The sequence below is a fragment of the Astyanax mexicanus genome, chromosome 3, assembly GCF_023375975.1.
Source record: "Astyanax mexicanus isolate ESR-SI-001 chromosome 3, AstMex3_surface, whole genome shotgun sequence".
Taxonomy (NCBI): Eukaryota; Metazoa; Chordata; class Actinopteri; order Characiformes; family Acestrorhamphidae; genus Astyanax; species Astyanax mexicanus.
Genome location: NC_064410.1, coordinates 6,373,784 through 6,396,047, shown reverse-complemented (window position 1 = coordinate 6,396,047; position 22,264 = coordinate 6,373,784). Strand labels below are relative to the sequence as shown.

At 40.2% G+C, this 22,264-nt stretch overlaps 1 protein-coding gene and 1 long non-coding RNA gene across 2 annotated transcripts in view; both read left to right on the top strand.

Moving 5' to 3' along the window:
* The window catches only part of LOC125799309 (uncharacterized), a 637,314-nt gene that overhangs the window by 369,264 nt on the left and 245,786 nt on the right, over positions 1-22,264 (top strand). The gene's annotated exons all lie outside the window — the stretch shown is intronic.
* The window catches only part of adgrl1a (adhesion G protein-coupled receptor L1a), a 313,378-nt gene that overhangs the window by 132,171 nt on the left and 158,943 nt on the right, over positions 1-22,264 (top strand). Inside the window, exon 2 of the mRNA XM_049475750.1 lies at positions 19,346-19,497. Within this exon, the coding sequence (XP_049331707.1) occupies positions 19,428-19,497 (70 nt within the window). The 5' untranslated portion in view covers positions 19,346-19,427. The remainder of the gene's footprint in view (positions 1-19,345; positions 19,498-22,264) is intronic.

Here is a 22,264-nt window from a genome sequence, read left to right as displayed (position 1 = left end):
ACGGCAGAATTCAATGTGCACCTCAACTCTCCTGTTTCCACCAGACCTGTCCGTCACCATAATAAATTATTGTGGTCTAAAAGCAGGTGTTTCAGTTTCATTGTCCAACCCCTGTAATAATATTGCAGTGTTTCCTCTTATATTAGATTTTTTTTTTTAAATAACAGCAGCACTCCAATCACACTCCGCTTCTTCACTTGGCTCTAACTGCACTGGGTATCAGAACGCTGCTGTGTGGGCGTGACAGGGAGTGAGGGCGAGAGCCAGCAGGTACAGTCAACAAATGACAGGTTTTAGATTAGTTTTAAAGCTCTTCTCATGAAGTAATTGTTAAATATGAGCTCTAATCTCTCATTTTACACCCAGGGATGATTCATTTTCCAGAAACGTCTGAGCCCAGTTGACATAAGTTGACAACACTTATGGATATGGTTGACATAAGACTTTTATTTTGCATAGTACAGTTTTAAGTACTATTTTTAAATATAACCCTGTAGTCTAGTGCTTGATGCAGTGACATCTAAAGAAATAGGAATCAAACCTGAAGTTCCTTCCAAACTGAGAGCCGTTATCAGCCGGTAATGCACCGTAAACGAAGATCTCCATGTATTACTCCTCCACATACAGGTAACCTAGCAGCGATGCAGCGCTTACAAGCCAAACATCGTAGCTACAGAGCAGCAATGGAACGATTTTTTACTAGTTTTTATAACTAAACAGATCATATTTTCTCATCCTCTTTAACTCCAAATCTTTCAATAAACATTGATAATTGAACAATTGTGGTATAATCGCAATAGTATTATTGCTTAATTGATTAATTAGCAGTGCTTCTCTTCTGGAATTATACTGTACACTCTTTAAAAAATAGCTGGATTCCTCGTTCCTTGCACTACTAGTCCATTGCTTTGCAGTGAAACACACTTTTAAAGCACAGATTTTTGTCTTTTATAGACAACATGACCCCGTTTGACACCAGCCCGTGTTATATATTTATATACATATATTCAGCAGTGCTTAAACATACTGTACGTCACGCTTGTTAGCTACAGGTAGCGCATTGATTTCCACAGTATATTTCGCACTCGTCTCAGAGCTAATTATTTCAGGAATACCTGAGTGAAAACTCTCTTTGTGGGTGTTAATCTCTGATGTCAGAGCGGTGTTTTTTTTTTTTTTCTTCTTTCTCTTTTTTTCTTATTGTTTTAGAAGCGAGAGCAGAGAGCTTAACCCGCGCACGGCGCGCGCGAGAGAGCTTTTATTTGATCGTTTTACTCAAGCGAGACGAGACGCCGCCGTTTCTCCATTCGGCTCACGAGTCGTTCTTTAATTACTGTTGATCTATATTTGGGAGAGCGCGACCGAGCGGTGTCAGAGTAAATTTATAGATCAGTTATGCAGATCACAGCAGCTTCGGGAGCTTATTTACATCTCCGCCTCCCATTATTTATCAGACGTGTCCGCGAGCGCGTCTGGAGATCAGCGCCGGCCCGTCTGTTTGATCCCAGGCATCGGGGCGCGAGAGGCCTCCACTGATCCCTGATCAGCCGTCATGATCTGTGATCAAGTACAGGTCAGAAATTTGGGGACGTTTTGAAGGAAAAAAAGAGATTTTTGACAAAAAAAACACCTATTTTCTATTGAAAGAAATACATTTTTTAAGCGTGGGTCATATTTCCAATGCGGATTAGCTGATGTGCTGATGTGCTCTGTTCATCATGTGTCACTTTTATTTTTTGATACAGCTAAATATAAAACAGGGTGGGTAAGTTGAACCAGATGGAGGTTAGAGGTCAGTTTGTATTTTTGTCACTGTAGCACAATAAAATCAGTCTTTTCTTTCCATATTTCTTTTGTCATTTTTTTTAACTTGTTACTTTTTTTTAAAGATGCCACACAATACATTTACTGAGTATTTGAGTTGTTTGGTGTATAAAAAGTAAGTAACTATACAACTTGGTTGGCATGAAAAATGTTAGCATTTTATTTTAACATGAAACAACGTATTAGAGAAAAAAAAACAAACAAACAAAAAAAACTTCTGAATCTGTTAAATTTGACCGGATTGACTGGAACACACAACAGAAGGATTAAGAAGAGATTTAAAAATCAGATGTTTTTTTGGTTTGTTTTGACGTTAAAAAAGTGACGTCTTGGGCTGCAACGATCAGTCGATAAAATAGTCAATTTCGATTAATTAAATTTGCTGCCTACAAATTTCATTGCAGACTAATCGTTCATTTGTGGCAGTACCACATTTCACAAAGGGCTGGGGACAGAAGAGCAATGGAAGATGGGTAAATGTCTCACTCACACAGTTTACACTCTACTTAGTCTGTGTCTCCAAAAGTGCCCAAAAACAACAGATTCCATAATGACTTAATATCAGTACTTTCCCAGTTTAAAAAACAACATCCAGACATTTAAATGCCTTCTTTAAATCTCATGTTCAGCTTTTTCTATTGTTTTTAGAGACTGAGGACATGGCAGAAATAATCGTTGACTAATCGATTAATCGACTCATCAGAAAAACAACCGTTTGATTCAATAAGTGCTATGCTCTGCTTGCGCGCAAAGCTTCATTTATAGCATACACATTTATAGAACCCAACTATGTCAACAATGAGGAAATATCTTCTGCTTTCTTGTAGAGCAACTCAACATTATTTTAACTTCGTAAAGTCAATTTAAGTGAACTGGGAACATTTGGAACTTTTAAAACGGTTATGTTTCTTCCCTCTCTGTCAAAAAACAAAACAAAAAATGGCTTCCATTAAAAAGGTATTTAGTTTAGAGTCAAACAAGGTCTTATACTGTATTTCCATCATCATCATACGCAAATTATTATGCGTATATAAAGTTTTTCCAGTGTTCATTAGTTAGTTCATTGCGGCCCTTCTCTTTCTAAGCTAAACTAATTCAAAAAAAAAAGTGTCGAGTGTTGAGGAGAATGTAGATCGTTGGTAATTAGTGTCTCTTTCAGTAAATCTGCCCTGAAGTCTTTAACGTGTTATTAAGTTGTATCTTAAGGGGCTCGCGAGTTGTAAAGCAACAAAGAAAACAAGGCCAGTTGTGTTAAAAGCGTGGACATTTTTTTTTTGTGTTGAAAGCTAGGTGTGAAAAATTTTTTGACGGGCAGCGTTCGAGAGTAGGAGCGGCGAACACAAAGCTTTTACAGAAAAGCCTTCCGCATCGGAACAGAGCACAATGGACATGAACGGATACAAAAAAAAATAAAAAAAAAAATAAGAAAAACGCCCGTCAAATTCGGCGGAAAGAAAGCGGCTAACGCTGCCTAATTGTTCCGCTAATGCAATTCATAAGCATTCGGAAATGGGGGTGGGTGGGCGGAGTTGGCGGGAGGTGGTGGGGGTGGGGGTACTGACATGCGTAGCAACATCAGCCTGAGCGGCCCTAATTGTCCTTTTACCAGATTTGCATATCATTAGATTAAATTTACCGGTGACTGTCATACCTCGGTGTGGTAAAACAGTGATTTGACGGTAAAGAGCGTAGCCCCTCGGATGGCTAATGCGCACACGCAGATGGGGGCGGTAATGATATTTCATGCCCTGTCCGCCGGGTCCAGAAAGGAAAAGTGCGAATAATTATATCCATTTGACGAGTGATTAGTTCTGAGGGGGTGAGAGGCTAACCAACGAATTATACCTCCACCACTTCTTTTCACAGCTATTTGCACCACTCTGGACCACCGGCTCATGTAGTGGCCCCATCCACGTGGCCCCATCCACATTGCACCGTAGGCCCACCACAACCATGCTTTCTCTCTCTCTTTTTCTCTCTCTCTTTCTGATCCTCTGTCCCTTTTACCGCCGAAAAACTGCTCTCATTAGTCTTGCATGTGCCGGCCCGAAAGCTATCTGACCGCAAACTGACCAACAACCACTTAACGGTCAAGCATCAGCCGCATTCACCTACTTGCCCATTAAGCACTAATGGAGGGTAACCCACACACACATACACACACACACACTCTGTCTCTGTCTCGCTCACATACTTTAAACTCTGCATCTCACCGACATCACATAGTCCAGAGATTCAGCCCTGAACCGATGCTTGACCGATATCAAATATCACCGTCATTGACTTCTAAAAATTTTATTTTTAGTCAGTTAATCCAGAAAAGGAATTACAGTATATGAACAAAATAACTAACTAAAAAAAAATAAGACCCCGATAGTTTTAGTAATTCAGTGTACAAAGCTGCAAATGTCATCGCAAATAGGCTGCAGACTGTGCCTACACGACGTAGCTAAACTGGAGGCGAAGTGAGGTAGAGGTCCACAGTCCAACTCATTCTTATCCTGGGAAAAATGAGTGCAGCCAGTCCAAGTAACACCAAGAAACCAATAAGGAGCTTAACTGATTTAGATTTTAATTGATCGCATTTCACATCGTTATCGAGATGTTCAACATTGTATTTGCCTAGTATTTAAAACCTGCAGTTACAGTAATAGGTGACATAGGACATTCCTGTCTTCTGGCGCAACTTTTTTTACACCTGTAGTCCATTTGCTAGATTCGAATCACTTTCTATTTTTTTCCCATTTTTTTCCCCAATTTATACAGCCAATTGCCCAACCCACTCATTAGGACTCCGCCTATCACTAGTGATGCCCCAAAAACCAGGAGGGGGAAGACTAGCACACTAGCACATGCCTCCTCCGATACATGTAAAGTCAGCCACCGCCTTTTTTCAAACTTGTGTGGATGCAGCATTGCCGAGTAGCATCACAGCGCATTCGGAGGAAAGCGCAGCGACTCGGTTCTGATACATCAGCTCACAGACGCAGCCTTGTGCTGATCAACATCACCCTTTATAGTGATGTGGGGAGAGAGAGAGAGCGCCATCTACCCACCCAGAGAGAGAGAACAAGGCCAACTGTGCTCCCTCTGGGCTCCGGTAGCCGATGGCAAGCTACATGAACAGGATTCGAACCGGAGATCTCCTGATCAGTTAATCAGTTTGCACACTTTTTTCTTCTATTGGTCAGATCTGTCTGGGGCGAGCAAAAAAAGGAAATACAAGAAGAATGCTAAATGCTAAATGTTCAATGTCTATTCTATTGACAGTACAACAGCCACTACAGGTACTATACACATGCGTATATTTGTGCATTTTGACATCATTCATTAGAAAAATTGTTCACAAAAAGTTAAACATATAATGAATTTGTTTTAGGAAAAAATTATATGACAAATGTGTATCTGTACATTTCGTCATTTTAATCGCTTTTCAATGAAAAACACATCTGAAAAACAGCAACTTTACAGGAGAGAGAAAAAACCTTGTAAACTTTCAATGGAAGTCAATGTAAGAAGAGCTTTTTTTAGGTCCTTTTGAAGAGTTTCTATTGGTCCGTTCATCAAGAAATTTTGGCACAGTGTGAGGGACAGTTAGTCTGTTCAAATTATGTAGTAAACTAAAAATCGACAAAAATGAACATGTGTTTTTCATAGGATAGCGACCTTATGGGTTCTCTGTGTGATCCCCGCATGTATACTGACTTATAGTTTACCCTTTAGAATTACAATGTACTCTTCCTTTACCTGAAATAGGCTGTGTCGTGCTGTGCTGCGCTGCTGGCCCAGGCAAATGTGCGAATGCGAATGTGCAAAGCAAATAGATAATAATGATCCGGCTGATTATAATAATGATCCGGTATAACTAGATAATTAGGTTATTTGCTTCGGACCAAGGCTGCCGCTAAATGAATAGTTAAAATGGGAGTTATATTAGACGGGAGATGAGAGTGATGATTGGTTCACGCTCCTTTCTTTCCCTCTCTGTGTTCCTCTCTCTCTCTTTCTCTCCCTATCTCTCTCTCTCTCTCTCTCTTTCTCTATGTAATTCAATTAGATATTTCAATATTTATCTTATTGACATGGCAAATTTACACTTGTAGTGCAACAAAGCTTTGCTACCTATAAAATGTGGTGCATGTAATGAAGCTACACTTTCCAATTGCCCTTCTGCTGCAGCAACAGTGCAAGTCTACTTTTCTGTGAATCATTGTTGTGAGGATTTGATTGCATTTAGCCTCAATAGAACGTTATCGAACATTAGATGCTGTAGTTTGATGACTGGGTCTGCAACTCCAGCTCATCTTGTAGGTTCTGGATGGACTTCATTCCTTTGAGAGCTCCATTTCACTCCACTTTTACACATTACTACACTTTACCTATTGCCGGGGGTCTTTATACATGTCTGGTTGGCTCCTAGCATTAGGTTCTAGAGCTGTGTCTTGGAAAGGACTTGGCGATATGATACGGTTAGAAGATTTGAAACAATGCTGTGATGCTGTAAGCTTAATAGCGTTCCAAATCATCCCAAAGATCATGGTTGGAGCTCTATCATTCTGAAGAAAACAGCACCACTGCCCTGCAGCCCAGTGCTTGAGGGCTTTATACCCCTCTAGCTGATGCTTGGCACTGTGTTGCGTTAGCGGTAGATACCATAAAAAAGATGCTGAGAATGCAGTTGCACTGCTCCACAGCCAAGTGCTCGGGGCTAATGTTTGGCACTGGGTTCTCCTCCAAGCATGTTCAGCTTCAGTAAGGTCGCATTAGTGGTAGATTTGAAACGATGCCATTGAATTCACTGCTACAGTGACCAAAGCCGGGGGGAGGGGGGATTGGGCTTTATTTCCCTCCAGCTGATGCATTGCATTCTCAGTGATGCTCATATAGCATTCTCCTCCAAGCGTGTTCAGCTCCAGTAATGCAGCATTAGTGGAAGATACAAAAAGACACTTTTGACAAGCTCTGGCTCTTGCTTTCTAGCACAGTAACTCATCCCAAAGATAATGCATGGATCTTCCTTACTTCAAAGTACTCAGTGCCACTGCTCTACAGCCCTTTGCTGGGGGGCTCAATACTCTTCTAACTGGTGTTTGGTTTTTGGTGATTCAAAAAGATGCTGCTGACTGGCTTGATAGCCCTGCAACACATCCCAAAAAAGTACAGAATGGAGCTCCATCACTCCAGTGTGCACAGCTCCTCCACTTCACAGGAAATATCTAGCTGATATGTGGCATTCTTGCATTCTTCTCCAAGCCTGTTCAGCTCAAATGGTGTTACTTTAGTGGTACATTCATGAAGCCACTCAAGATTATCCTGAATATCCTGGTAGGAGCATCATCATTCCAGTAAACCCTTCTCCACTGCTCCACAGCTCAGTTCTAGTGTGGCTTTATATACTTTTAGATGGTGCTTGGTACTGTGTTTAGTTTAGTTTTGCATTGGTGGTAGGTTTAAAAAAGATGCCATCCTCAAAAGAAGCCTTTACCTCCCTAGAATGATAGTTCTAATAGTACTCTAACGTATTTCAAAGGTTCTGGATGGAGCACCATTCCATCAGAGAGCACAAGTCTTTATACCCCTCTGCTTTTATGGTAACACAGTGTTTTATAACACCTCTAACTGAAGTTTGGTCAAGAGATCTCCTCCAAGAGTGTTGAGTTAGTGGTAGATTTAAAAATGCTGTTGGCTAGCTTCCCAAAGGAACTGAATGGAGCTCCATCACTTGAGTGAACACAGTTCCACTGCTTCACAGCTCCCCTCTAACTGATTCCTGGCCCTGTGTTGCATTACTGATAGGTTTGAAAAAGATGCTGAGAACACAGTTCCACTGCTCCAATGCTCCGCTGCTCCATTCCCTAGTGCTGGAGACTCTATAACCTGCTGGCTGATGCTTTGCACTGGGTTCTCCTCCAAGCGTGTTCATCTACGGTAATGACGACATCATTAGAGGGCATTCAAAAAGATGCAGTTGACTGGCTCGATGAAGCCTTTGCATACCCATTTGAAAGGTACTGGATTCTGAATGGAGCTCCATCAATCCAAAAAGAAAATGGTTCCACTCCTCCAATGCTCTAAAACCTGCTGGCTGGTGCTTTGTACTGGGTTCTCCTCCAAGCCTGTTTATCTAAGGTAATGAGCTTACCTTAGACAAAATTCAAAAAGATTGCAGTTGACTGGCTCAATGAAGCCTTTGCCTTATGGCACTCCAACTCGTTTGAAAGCTGAAAGGTACTGGATGCTGAATGGAGCTCCATTGATCCAAAGATCACGGTTCCACTTTGCATTGGGTTCTCCTCCATGCTGTTCATCTCTAATGAGGTTACCTTAGACAACATTAAAAAAATGCAGTTGACTGTCTGTTGACTGTTGAAGCCTAATGGTGCTCCAACCCATTTGAAAGGTACTGGATGCTGAATGGAGCTCCGGCAATCCAAAGAACACGGTTCCACAGTTCCACTGCTCCACAGCTTAAAGCTGGGGGGCTGTTGTTTAGACCTAGGGTCTCCAAATGTGAATTCAGTTGAAGGAAATGCATTTTTCTGCTGCACATTCCAGTCCTGGGAAAATTGAGGGATGGGGATTGCCTTTGTACCTTTCTACAGTAACTAATGGTTGACTCTGGGCATGGTGACCCTAGGGGAGCATTAGTTCTTATCGAGGTGTTATGTTATTGATACGTTTCGAAAGGCATTGTATTGGCCAGGTTACTTGAGGTAAGTCTCAGGTAACTGTTGATCTCTCTTTCTCTTGCTCTCTTTCTTTCTCTCTTTATTCTTCCTCTCTCTCTTTCTCGCCCTCTGGTAAAGAATCAGAAGCAGCGTCACGCTATCTCCACAGTGTTCAGTGAAATATTACATTCCTCTCCATCCATAAAGGAACAGTGGAGATAATAGCAGCGACTGGAATCTGAGTGAAAGGTCATTCCCAAAGCGAGCTTATCCGGAGAGTCGGAAAACTTCCAGAACCACCCTGATCTCCCTCCAACGTTTCTGTTCCTCGGAGACCCCCCTTTCTACCTGTGGTTGCCTTTTCCGTCTCTCTCTTTCTATCTCTCTCTCGCTCGCCCCCCTGCCTCCCTCTCTCCCCTTTTCCTTTTTATCCGTGCGGACCACAGGAGAGCCATTGTGCCGTGTGCAGACAGAGGCAGGATCAAAAGAGACGGGTTGAAAGACATTTTTTTCTTATTAGCGACTACAAAAGCAGCAGAAAAACAGACCGCATGCAGCCCCTGCAGGAGGGGGGCTGTTTTCGGCCATTAGCGCCACACAGAGATGCGCGCACGCACTCAGAAAGGTTCCTGCGAACATCTCCATCTGTTTATGTGCACCTCTTTATCTCCATCCCCCCTTCGCTGCTCCCGTCACGGATATGCCGGGCCCTTTCCCCGCTCTGGGTCTCTTCAGAGGCTTGAAAGAGTTATTACTATGATGGTATTTTTGCCGTATCCTGTTGTATCATTGAAGATAAAGACAAGATCCACTGATACCTGAAGAAAGGGCCAGCGCTTGGGCAGTTGCTCCACCCAGGGGCCCCCAAATGGACCTGATTTTATATAGAGTAGCTTGTGTTAGTGTTTAAATTGCAGACCACCTTGCTGTGAAAAATTCATGTCTTACACCTGTATTACACCCCTGATGAAAAAAAAAAAAAAAAAAAAAAAATATATATATATATATATATATATATATATATATATATATATATATATATATTGTATTGTACCTAAAACATATTGAGAAATGTCTAAGTATGCTGTAAATATACCACAAGTACATTAATATTATGCTTTCATCAAATGATTAAAAGTAAACTTTGATCATATTTTTTAAAAAGTACAATATAGTATATTTAAAAAAATAGACTACAATGAAGTACACTTTTAGTTTAATGTAATTCTGTATATTTCTAGCTTTTTAGCAAAGTGTGTTTAAAACAACTGTTACAGTAGTAGTATTGTTACAGACAATGTATCATTTAACTTTTTAAAAATACATTGAGGTATCACATTAATATAACAGTTAAAATGTATTTAAATGCTAACGAATTATATTTAGAAAAATATAAATATAAGAATAATAAGTAAATGATAGGATTCTGTGTTAAGTAACATTTAAATGTCAAATAAAAAAGCAAATTTGTAACACACTAAAAATTGTAGTACAGTACATTAAAATACAGGTGCGCCCCTGACTAAATAGAACCTAGGAAATGGTCATCGGATGTTAGACGTTCATTGCTTTCTTAGCAACACAACACAAACCCTTACTTTTGCATCAACAATAAATCATTCTGCGTTGTATGTGGTTGATTGCTTGGCTACAGAGTGTTAAAATAGGGCTAAAGGATAGGAAAAAAAACACACACAAACACACACATACACTATTTTGCAGAGCTGTGTTAGCTAAAGGCTAGCATTGTTAAGCATAGCTTACAGCATATTAGCCTGTAGCTAGTGCACTAGCTTGGAGGTAGTGCAATAACTCAGGACTGACATATTAGCTAATGGCATAGCTAACTTTTTTATCTATGGTTAGTAGGTTAACTCGAGGGTTAGCCTATTAGCTTGTGGCTGGAATAGCATCAGTGCTCATTGCTGTGGTTGTTTGGCTGAAAGGATTTTTGTTTTGTTTTTTTTATTATTATATTAAGGAGGTTTGCATTTATATTATTATTATATTGTTATAATTTTCATTGTTTATCATCTGGTTTGATCCTACTTGATAGCTTTAATGATGTTGTCCAGATGTAATAGATGGAGCTTCATCATTCCTGAGGATTCCAGTTCAGTTCCATTGCTGCAGGCTAATATTAGCTCATGGCTAGCATGCTAACTCACAGCTAGCGTATTAGCCTGTGGCTGGTGCTCTAGCTTGGAGGTAGCTCAATAACTCAGAACTGACATATTAGCTTGTGGCACAGCTAAAGTTGAATGTTTGAGCTGGGAATGATGTCGAATTTACATTTCAAATATATAATATTTAGAATTTTCAATATTTCTAAAAACAGTTAAACAGCTATAAAATTTTGAGTTTACCAGACAGTACACAGCAGGTTTAGCAAGTAGACTTTGTTTGACTGAGGGATCTACACCTACTGTCTGTGGCAAACCAGCAGATGAGGGAGATTCAAGTACTTTCAAATAATAAGTTTTGTGTTTCTTTCACAGTTATGAAAGAACTAGCTTGTTCTTCTTTTGCGGTGGTAAACGCTCAGTGTAAACATGGCAACAGCTTATTTGCATAAAAGTGACAAAGCTCTAAAACGGCTAATAAATGCATCAATGTGCTTCTATGAGTCGTTTGGATGCTTCCTTATTGTGCCGTCATAATAATAGGGAAACCTCCAATAAGGGAACCACCATGGCACCACCACCCCTCACCCGTTAACCCCATACTAGAACTCCACCCACTAGATCAGTTGAAGATCTTCCATTTTGGTCTGCTGGTTGAGAACCTCAGATAGGAGACAGCAGGTTTAGCCAGTAGACTTTGTTTGACTGAGGGATCTGTACCTACTGTCACAGTTATGAAGAATGAACTAGCTTGTTTGCCTTTTGCCATGGTAAACGCTTTACAGTGTAAACATGGTGCGAGGTCACCAACAGCTTATTTGCATAAAAATGACAGAGCCCTTAAATGGTTCATTCTGCTGATTGAGAACTTCAGACAGTATACAGCAGGTTTAGCCAGAAGACTTTGTTTGACTGAGGGATCTGTACCTACTGTCACAGTTATGAAGAATGAACTAGCTTGTTTGTCTTTTGCCGTGGTAAACGCTTTACAGTGTAAACATGGCGCGAGGTCAGCAACAGCTTATTTGCATAAAAGTGACAGAGCCCTTAAATGGCTCATTCTGAAAGGTACTGAAACGGGCAGATATCTCTTTATTTAAGAGTGATTTTGTGCAAAGAACTTCATTAACTTTATGGATATGTATTTGTATAGCCAAAGACCTATTCTAACTTGTGAAAAAACAGGTATTTGACCCATTTTAGACACTTGTCTTTTTTTTAATACGAGAAAAATATGTTCAAACAGCAGCAGATAAGAGTCTACAGACTGTCGACTGTAGACTCATCACTATTCTATGATATTTTCAATGGTTAGCATCCCTCAAAAACCATCCCAGATTTCCATCTACACTTTATTGATATGAGTTATTGATATCGATTGGCTGTAATTACAGCCTCTCAGCAGGCTGGAGCTTCTGCAGTGTGACTGTAACATCATTACGCTTTATAACCTGAGTCTCAATAAGAGTGACACGGCTACGCTGTGTTAGCGTGACATCACTGCCTCTTCTCTCCAGTCGGGGCCTGTTGTGTTAATAGTATCACTGCCTGAATGCCGCGCTTATTCAGGACTCTGTATGGAGCTGCTGAACAACATGTTTATGACTAAAATAATTAATAATCTCATTTTCTCTCTCTCTTTCTTTCCCTTTCTCTTTCTCTGTCGCTTTGCTCATTTTCACCACAGCTTCTGCCAATGCATCCCTGCCTTGTTAGTCACATATGTTAGTCATTTTCACTCCCTCCCTCTCTTTCTCTTTGTGTGTCTTTCTTTATCTCTCTCTCTCTCTCTTTCTCTCTCTCTCTTTCAATTGCCTGGTCTCCATCCAAATGATTCTCAAAAGCAATATGCATAATATGCACATTTATTAAAGTGCAGAGGGAGAAAAAAAATCAGTTTCTCTGATTTTGCTATTTATAGGTTTATGTTTGAGGAAAATGAACATTGGTGTTTTATTCTATAAACTACAAACAACTTTTCTACCAAATTCCAAATAAAAATATTGTCATTTACAGCATTTATTTAAAGAAAATGAAAAATGGCTGAAATAACAAAAAATAATGCAAAGAAAACAAGTTCATATTCACAATGTTTTCATGCATCTTGGCATGTTTTCCTCCACCAGTCTTACACACTGCTTTTGGATAACGTTATGCCTTTACTCCTGGTGCAACAATTCAAGCAGTTCAGTTTGGTGGTTTGATGGCTTGTGATCATCCATCTTTCCCTTGATTATATTCCAGAGGTTTTCAATGTGGTCAAATTAAAGAAACTCATCATTTTTAAGTCGTCTCTTATTTTTTCCAGAGTGGTCTCTTATTTGTTTCTGTATATCTGGGAGTGCAAACACACCAGACAGTTCTGATAGACCTCTTTTGAATGAGGCATCTATAATGAACATCCAGAATTTGGTAAAAAAAAAAAAATGGATGGAACATGGATGGAAACCATATTGTCTCTCTCTCTCTTTCTGTGTGTCTCTCTGACTTTGTCCTTATCAGTCTCTTTTAGCTCTAGCTAACTAGCAATTACTTCACCTTGAGTTCACATCTGTCTTTTTTTAATCTCTTTCTCTCTCTTTCTCGCTCTCTCTCTCTTCTCTACACAATCTCTCTCCTAATTTCTCTTTTTGTCTATCTATCTATCTCTCTATTTCTGCTCAAATCTTTCTCACCCCCACTACACAATTCATCCCTTATTTCTTGCCACTCTCTCTCTCTCTGTCTCTCTCTCTCTCTCTGTGGTTTGGATGGTGCCACTGGAGAGCAGAGTAAATATCAGAGAAGGTCAGGGGGAGGAGAGGAGGAAGAGGAGGAGGAGGATGAAGGGAGAGGGGGTGGAGTTGGAGGGGGGGTGGAGAGAGAGGGGTGACGGAGGACGGCAGCAGCAGTAGCAGCAGCCCTGCTGATGGAGTGATGAATGAGGAAAGATGGAGGGATGCATGGGGATAAGGAACGTAGGGAGAGTTTTTTTTATTTATTTTTTTTTTTTAAGGAAGGCCCAGCTGTGTGCAGCTGTACATACACACACACAATCTCACACACACACATAAACACACACACTTCTGGCCTGTGTGAGTGTGTGTGATTGTAATTTTGTGGTTTATCTCATTTTTACGTGCCTATTTGTTTGTGTATTTGTGTATTTGTGTGTGTGTGTGTGTGTATTTGTGTGTGTGTGTGTATGTGTGTGTGTGTGTGTGTGTGTGTGTGTGGATGGCCCTGTTTTTTATGTGAAATCTATTTTTCACATCTATGACTGGTGGAGATCAATGAGAAGAGAGGGTGGAGGGTTAGGAGGATCAAAGTAAATCCCCTCAAAGACACACACACACACACACACACAGACACACACACACACACACGCACACGCACACACACTCACTCACCCTGGCTCTCTCCCCTATCAACACGCAGTACAATCTGTCAGTTCTATCAGAGAGCTCAGCAGGAGCTGCATTAGCTCAAATAATGCTCTGCATCTCTACTGCGTTACAGCCCTGCAGCAACAACCAGCTCCGACAACACGACACGAACGAGGGAGAGAAGGAGAGAGAGAGAGAGAGAGAGAGAGAGAACGAGAGAAAGAGAGAGAGAGAGAGAGTTCCAGATTGTGATTTATTTCATTAGGCAAATGAGATGTGTGCAGACCCTCAGGCACTGTATGACTGAGTCACCACTGTCCACTGTCTCCCTCGCTCTCAATTTACGTCCCTCTGTCTCACTCTATGTCTCTCTCTCTCTTTGTTTCAACGTCTACCTGTTTCTCTACCTCCTCTGACTCTCTGTCTCTCGCTCTTATAATTATTACTTTTTTTCCTCAATGCATCTCTATCTCTATATTTCTCTCATTTTTGTCACTGTGTCTCTCTTTCATTCTCTTTCTCAGACTCTTTTTCTCTCCTTCTATATATATATATATATATATATATATATATATATATGTCTATCTCTCTGTCTCTCTCTCTCTCTGTCTGCCTATGTCTTTCTGTCTCTCTCAGTCCCTCTCTCTATCTTTCTCTTCCTCTCTGTCTTTCTGTCTCTCTCCCTTTCTTTCTATGTATCTCCCCTTTTATGTCTCTGTCTTTCTGTCTCTCTCTATTCTTCTCTCCCTGTTTATGTCTCTGTCTTTGCAGCTGTTTTTCTCTCCCCTCTGTTGCTTTGTCTTTCTTTGTCTTTCTCCATTTCCTTCACTGTCTCCCTTTTCATGTCTCTGTCTCTCTAGCTCTCTCTATCCTTCTCACCCTGTCTATGTCTCTGTCTTTCTGTCTCTCTCTATCCTTCTCTCCCTGTCTATGTCTCTGTCTTTGCAACTGTTTTTCTCTCCCCTCTGTTGCTTTGTCTTTCTTTTTCTTTCTCCATTTCCTTCACTGTCTCCCCTTTTATGTCTCTGTCTCTCTATCTCTCTCTATCCTTCTCACCCTGTCTATGTCTCTGATTTTCTCTCTCTCTCTGGCTCTTTGTACCCCTCTGTCTCACTTCCTGTCTATGTATCTGTCTTTTGCTCTTTTTCTGTCGCTCTGTCTTTCTCTGTCTCTCTCCCTATCTGTCTTTGTCTCTCCATGTCTCTCTCTCTATCTTTTTCTCCCAGTCTATATCTCTTTATTTCTCTCTCTCCCTATCTGTCTTTGTCTCTTCCTGTCTCCTTGTCACTCTGTCTTTCTCTCTCTTTTTCCCTATCTGTCTTTGTCTCTCCTCGTCTCTGTCTCTTTCTATTTCTCTGTCTCTCTCTCTCTATCAGTCTTTCTCTCTCCATGTCTCTCTCTCTATCTTTCTCTCCCGTTCTATATCTCTGTCTTTCGCTCTTTTTCTGTTGCTCTGTCTTTCTCTGTCTCTCTCCCTATCTGTCTTTTTCATTATCCCTGTCTATGTGTCTCTTGTCTCTGTCTGTCTCTCTCTCTATCTCTCTTTTTTCATATTCTGCCTTTCTTTTCTCTGTTCTCTTTCTCTCTCTCTGTCTCTCACTATATTGCTCCCTATGCCCCCTGTGTCTCTCTCACTTTCTCAACCGCACATGAACATGTAAACAAAAGTCACACTGCGTCTCGGGCTGTTGTGCGTGTGTGTGTGTTTGTGTGTGTTTGTGTGTATGTGTGTGTGTGTGTGTGTTCTGGCACATATGCAGCATGTCGTCTTGCTTTAGGCTCCTAATTAGGGCTGTAAGAGCTTGTGTGGAAGTGGGGAAGTAGCTGTGCTGTGCTGTGCTGTGTGGAGCTGCAGTGTTGGGGTGGGTATGGGGGAGCTGCAAGACTGTTCACACACTGTTTTCACATCTAGAAATGGAGTGAAGACGACTCAGCATGGTTGTTGTTCCTGCAGTCGCATCTGTGAGCGTGTTTAGAGATAATGCACTGATGGAGATTCTGTAATGGTAAAATAACGGAATCACACCTGTACTGCTGAACGTCTGGATCCCAGCCTTTTCCGCTCCCAGCATGCAGCTGTTGCTGCTGCTGCAGCCACTGACAAAATGGCCGCCTTTCGCTGGTCCTACCTGGCCAGACTGGACTCTCTCTCTCTCTCTCGCTCTCTCTCTCTCTCTCTCTCTCTCTATCTATCGTTCAGTGCCGTCTATTATTCGGAACAAGTGCGGTGTGAAATGGACTGTTCAGCCGGTCGAATCCCAGCCGGAGTGTGAGTGAGAGCTGTGAGTGGAGGGAGGGGAAAAAACAGCCAGCGAATGGAGTCGCAGGACTTCATGTTATTGAGCAAGTGCTGAAAAACGGCAGCTGGAAGAATTGAAGTCCTGCTATTAGTATTGACCCCTCACACTCTCGCTCTCATACTCTCTCTCTCTCTCTCTCTCTCTCTATTTCGGAGTCTCTCGCTCGCTCTCAGTTTGAGCGGGGTGGCCTACATTTGGATGCTCACATTAAAAAAAAAAAAAAAATGTTCAATGAAAAATCTAAAAAAAAAAAAAAGCATGATAAATCAGTTTAGTTTGAAATATACAAGGATAAAGTTGGACTGTTTAAATACAAACCTATAAAATCCTTTAATTTTGCCAACAATCGACAGTGCGTCGTACAATATATGTATGAATATATTGCTTTGTTAAAACAAGCTACGTGGGACATGGAACCGCTAACCCAGTCTAGCGGTTTCGGGCAGCATTTACATCCCGCTAGTGCTGTAGTTAGCGGCTAATGCTAATGCTGCTGCTGCTGAGAAACTTTACTTAAATTTCACTCGTATACAGAATAGTAGAAAATCTAAGATTACTGTGAATAAACAGAAGCTCTTTTTGTTTGACTTCAGAAGAAAATGTTTTTTTTTTAAAGAATTACAGTTTTGTTTACTTAGGCGCTTCCCCCAACTTCCCCATTAGAAGAGAAACATGGCGACACCCTTGGTCACTTCAGTGTAGGCATCCTTACTAGTGTCGCTTATATTATGTGCCTTATAATCCGGTGCACCTTATGTATAAATATATATATATAGGTGAGCATTATAAGGGTTTTTAGTAAAGTTTCTCCAGCACTAAGGCTGGAGCAGCAGCATTAGTGTTTCAGAGGTGAGTATATTAGACTGTAGTCTGCATTTTTCTTTGCCTTGTTACAAGCTACGGGGGACGTGGAACTGCTAGCTGATAGTGCCCTGGGTTACCAGAACACTCAAGGTTCCTCAGTCTAGCGCTATCAGGTGGCATTTACGTCCCTCTAGCGCTGCGGTTAGCAGCTAATGCTAATGCTAATGCTGCACCCAGCCTTAGTGCTGGAGAAACTTCACTGAAAACCTTTAAAACCAAATATTGGAAATCTAATCTTTCTGTAAATAAACGGAAGTGATTTTCTCACCCAAATGAACAGGTTTTCAGGAGAGAAATCTGTGTAGATTACAGTATTAAGGGTGACACCCTTAACCACTTTAATGTAGGCATCCTTACTAGTGTCGCTTGTATTATGTGCCTTATAATCCGGTGCACCTTTGGTATTAAAAAAGACCAGAAAGTTGCCATTCATTGTACAATACTGTACAGAAATCTTCATTTAATTGCTAAAAAGATGTGTTATAAACCTCCTTATACACTGGCACATTTAACCCCTTGAACCCAAGACTCAAGGCCTTTTGCTGAACTGCCCAATGGGGATGGCTTTGACTGATTGACTAATTAAGTGGCTGCTGTACATTGTTTAAAATACAGTTGCAAAAACTGAATTTTCCAGCAAGCATCAATGATAATAAGAAAAAGTATCATTAATAGTAATATTGTGTTGTTTTATGTGTTATACAAGTGTCTTCAATTGACATTTTATTGTACATTTTGTATGAATGTGTTAATCCAACCCAGCTGTCTTGGTACAAAACAGCAGAAGCAAACATTTACTCCATTATGGCTAACCTAATTAAGCAGTTCGACTTTAAATGGCCCTGAAGTTCAACAGTAGCAACCTTAGCAAAGCCAGCCTTACCCAGAATCACTACACACCCAGCATAAGTACCACTTGTCGCATTGCCACAGCTCTATTTGTACAACCGCTACACGGTTAGCATTGCCACTGCGCCATTAGCGCAACCACTGCACCATTAGCATAGCTGCTGTGGTATTGGCATCACATTGGGAACCACATAATCACACCACAATCAACTTGGTTTTCAGTTTTTACTGTCTTACTTGCCCTAAATTGTTTCCATTCCACTTTATTTTGAATTGTTTTGCAGCCTGAAAATGCAGGAATAAATGGATCTTACCAAAGCATATAAAGTTGACCATACAAAGCATGATTTTTTTGGGATTTATCCTGTCTGCAATCAAAATGTATTTATGATTGGGGGTTGTAATCCTGTTTTGGAGACTAAAGCAAGTTATACCGTGTTCTAAACAATATCATGATTTGTTTCTGTAAAATTAATAAATGGACATTAGCGCAATTTGAAGGGTTTTCAAATAAATCTCTAGAAAAAAATAAGAGACTGCTTAATTATGAGTTTCTTTGATTTTACCAAATTGAAAACCTCTGGAATATAATCAACAGGAAGATTGATGATCACAAGCCATCAAACCAAACCAAGCTGAACTGCTTGAACTTTTGCACCAGGAGTAAAGCAGCATAAAGTTAACCAAAAGCAGTGTGTAAGACTGGTGGAGAAGAAAACATGCCAAGATGCACGCAAACTGTGATTAAAAACCTGGGTTATTGCAACAAAAATATTGATTGTAAAATGAAGTTCAGAAAAGAGACGATTTTATGATTTTATTCATTATATTTGACATTAGCAGATTTACTTTCATTTTTATATTTTCTATTACAATTACAATTCTGATTTTCAATTGTATTAATGCTTGAATAGAAATCCTCAAGATTTAGTGGTGTGATGTCAGGCAGACTATTGACAAAAACCCTGGCCTGTCAAGGGGTTATCCTAGCTTAGCTAAACTAAAAGAAAAACATGGCAACACCCCTGTTCTTTACTAGTGTTGCATAAAGCACCTTATAAAGACAAGAAAAGGACGTTTATTGATGGTGCGCCTTATAATCTGTTGCACCTTATAGTGCAAAAAATACAGTATACCCTATTCCTATAGCTTATGCTGTAGCCTAAAGCACTTGTGCCGACTACGCCATAGACAACTGTAAATGAACAACTTCAGCGCAGTTATATAAGTATCATTATCAGTATCAAATGATACTCAGAGCTTTAATATTGGTAGGCTTGCATCTTAACCATCAACACAGTGCTCATCTCATCTTTCCTCTCTCTCTCTCGATTTCTCTTTCTTGTTCTCAGGTTCAGAGGGTGTGTGAGGGGAGCAGTGCGTCCCTCTGAAGCGCCGGGCTCGTTCTTCCCCTCTCCCCTGCTCTACCCCACCATGGCTGTGTCTCTCTGGCTCCTCTGCACCTGTGTGATCACCCTCAGCAACATCACCCCCACTGCACAAGGTAGGTACAGCGTGATGCCTCCATTCACACTAACAGTACGTCCGGTACTGATTCCTGGAAGGAAAGGAGCGTTATCAGCTTTCCCCGTTCCCAGAATTCTCTTCTTGGTCTTGAGAGATTCTCACAAATTGACTTTTGGTAGCTTGGGTGGGTATTGAGATACCTAGCATGCTAGCTACCTAGCATGTTCACTTTTTACCTGGTTTACATGGTCTCTTTCTCAAAATATAAAAATTCCTGCAAATTTATGGAAGTTCCTGGAAATGTCCTACTGGTAGCCTCTTGAATTCTCTTCTTGGTCTTGAGAGACTCTCATAAACCTACGTTTGGTAGCTTGGGTGGTGTTACGATAAGGTAGATACATACCTAGCATGTTCACATTTAAGGTTTACCTGGTCCATTTCTAAAAAAAAAAATCCTCAAATTTTCTGAAAATTATTGGAAATAATACTGGTAGCCTCTTGAATTCTCTTCTTGGTCTTGAAAGACATAATTTAACGTTTGGTAGTGTGGATGGTGTTAAGATAAGTTAGGTACCTAGCAAAAAAAAAGGACCGCACCCTTTGATAGGATTCATGAAGAGCATTCAATTTCTTAAAACATTCCTGGAAATGTCCTACCGGTAGCCTCTTGAATTCTGTTCTTGGTCTTAAGAGACTTTTTATTGATGTTTGGTAGCTTGGATGGCGTTTGGTAGCTTGGTAGCTTGGGTGGTGTTAAGATAAGTTACCTAGCATGTTTACGTTTAAGGTTTACCTGGTCCCCTTCTAAAAAAAAAAAAAAGTAATGCATCATTTAGTGGGAATCCTGAAGAGCATTTAATTTCTTAAAACGTTCCTGGAAATGTCCTACTTTCTCTTCTTGGTCTTGAGAGACTCTCACAAACTGACGTTTGGTAGCTTGGGTAGTGTTAAGATAAGTTAGCTACCTAGCATGTTCACTTTAAGGTATACCTGGTCTATAAAAATGTATTGCATCCTTGGTTGGGAATCCTGAAGAGCATATTATTTCTTAAAACGTTCTGGAAATGTCCTACTGGTGGCCTCTTGAGTTCTCGTCTTGGTCTGGATAGACTCTTATAAACCTATGTTTGGTAGCTTGGATGGTTTTAAGATAAGTTAGCTACATAGCACGTTTAAGGTTTATCTGGTCCATTTCTAAAAAAATAAATAAAAAAAAGGGTACTGCATTGTTTGATGAGAATCCTGAAGAGCCTATAATTTATTAAAACAGTTCTGGAAATGTCCTACTGGTAGCCTCTTGAGTTCTCTTCTTGGTCTTGAGAGACTCTCATAAATTGACATTTGGTAGCTTGGATGGATGGTTTTAAGGTAAGTTAGCTACCTAGCATGTTCACTAAGGTATACCTGGTCCATTTCTAAAAAAAAAGAAAATTGGTCCCACTTTTTTAATAAGTGTCCCTAAGTACTTTGCAGTTGCATGGTAACAATATATGTAACTACGGTGTAACTACTGATTGTTACAGATTAATTACCAAGGGTACAGGTTATGTAATTACACATGTGTATTAAGGTTAATTTTGACTTGTGTAAGTACACATGTGTACCAGGGTGAGTGTACTTACACATGTAATAGGGCAAGTGTAAATACACATATATAAACGTCTCCAACAGCTCCAACAAATAAAACATGTTTCTGAGGTGATCATGTGAAGATAGAAACAGTTAAAATGTATTTCTGTGAAAACGCTTTTATTTTTTATTGCTTCAGCCCAAAAACCTACTGGTTTAGACCTAATAGAATATTTTATCTGTCTTCCCATGATAATATCTAAATATTGGTTTTTTTTCAGTATTCAAAACACTCAATTACCCATAATCAATCTGTAAAAAAAGCATACTTCATCAGTAGTTACACTGTAGTTACATAGCTTGTTACCATGTAACTACAAAGTATTTAGGGACACTTATTATAAAGTGGGATCAAAGAATTCTCTTCACGGTCTTGTGTGACTTTTGGTTGATGTTTGGTAGCTTGGATGGCGTTTAGTAGCTTGGTTGCTTGGGTGGTTGTAGTTATGTAGTTATGTAGTTATCTACATAGCATGTTCACATTTATGATTTACCTGGTCCATTTCTAAAAAAAAAATTAAAGTACTGCATCATTTGGTGGGAATCCTGAAGAGCATATTATTTCTTGAAACAGTTCTGGAAATGTCCTACTGGTAGCCTCTTGAACCCTCTTCTTGTTCTTGAGAGACTTTCTTAATTTGACGTTTGGTAGCTTGGGTGGTATTAAGATACCTAGCATGCTAGCTACCTAGCATTTTCACGTTTAAGGTTTACCTGGTCCATTTCTAAAAAAAAAAAAAAAAAGGTACTGCACTTAGTGGTGGGAACCCTGAAGATCATTCAGTTTCTTAAAACGTTCCTTGAAATGTCCAACTGGTAGCCTCTTGAATTCTCATCTTGGTCTTGAGAGACTCTCATAAATTGATGTTTGGTAGCTTGGATGATGTTAAGATAAGTTAGCTACCTAGCATGTTCACGTTTAAGGTTTACCTGGTCCATTAAAAAAAAAAGAAAAAAGAATTCTCTTTTTGGTCTTGTGTGTCTTTTTGGTCTTTTGGTTGACGTTTGGTAGCTTGGATGGCGTTTGGTAGCTTGTTAGCTTGGATGGTTTTAAGATAAGTTAGCTACATAGCATGTTCATGTTTAAGGTTTACCTGGTCCATTTCTTAAAAAAAAATAAAAATTACTGCATCCTTTGGTGGCAATCCTGAAAAGCATTCAATTTCTTAAATGGT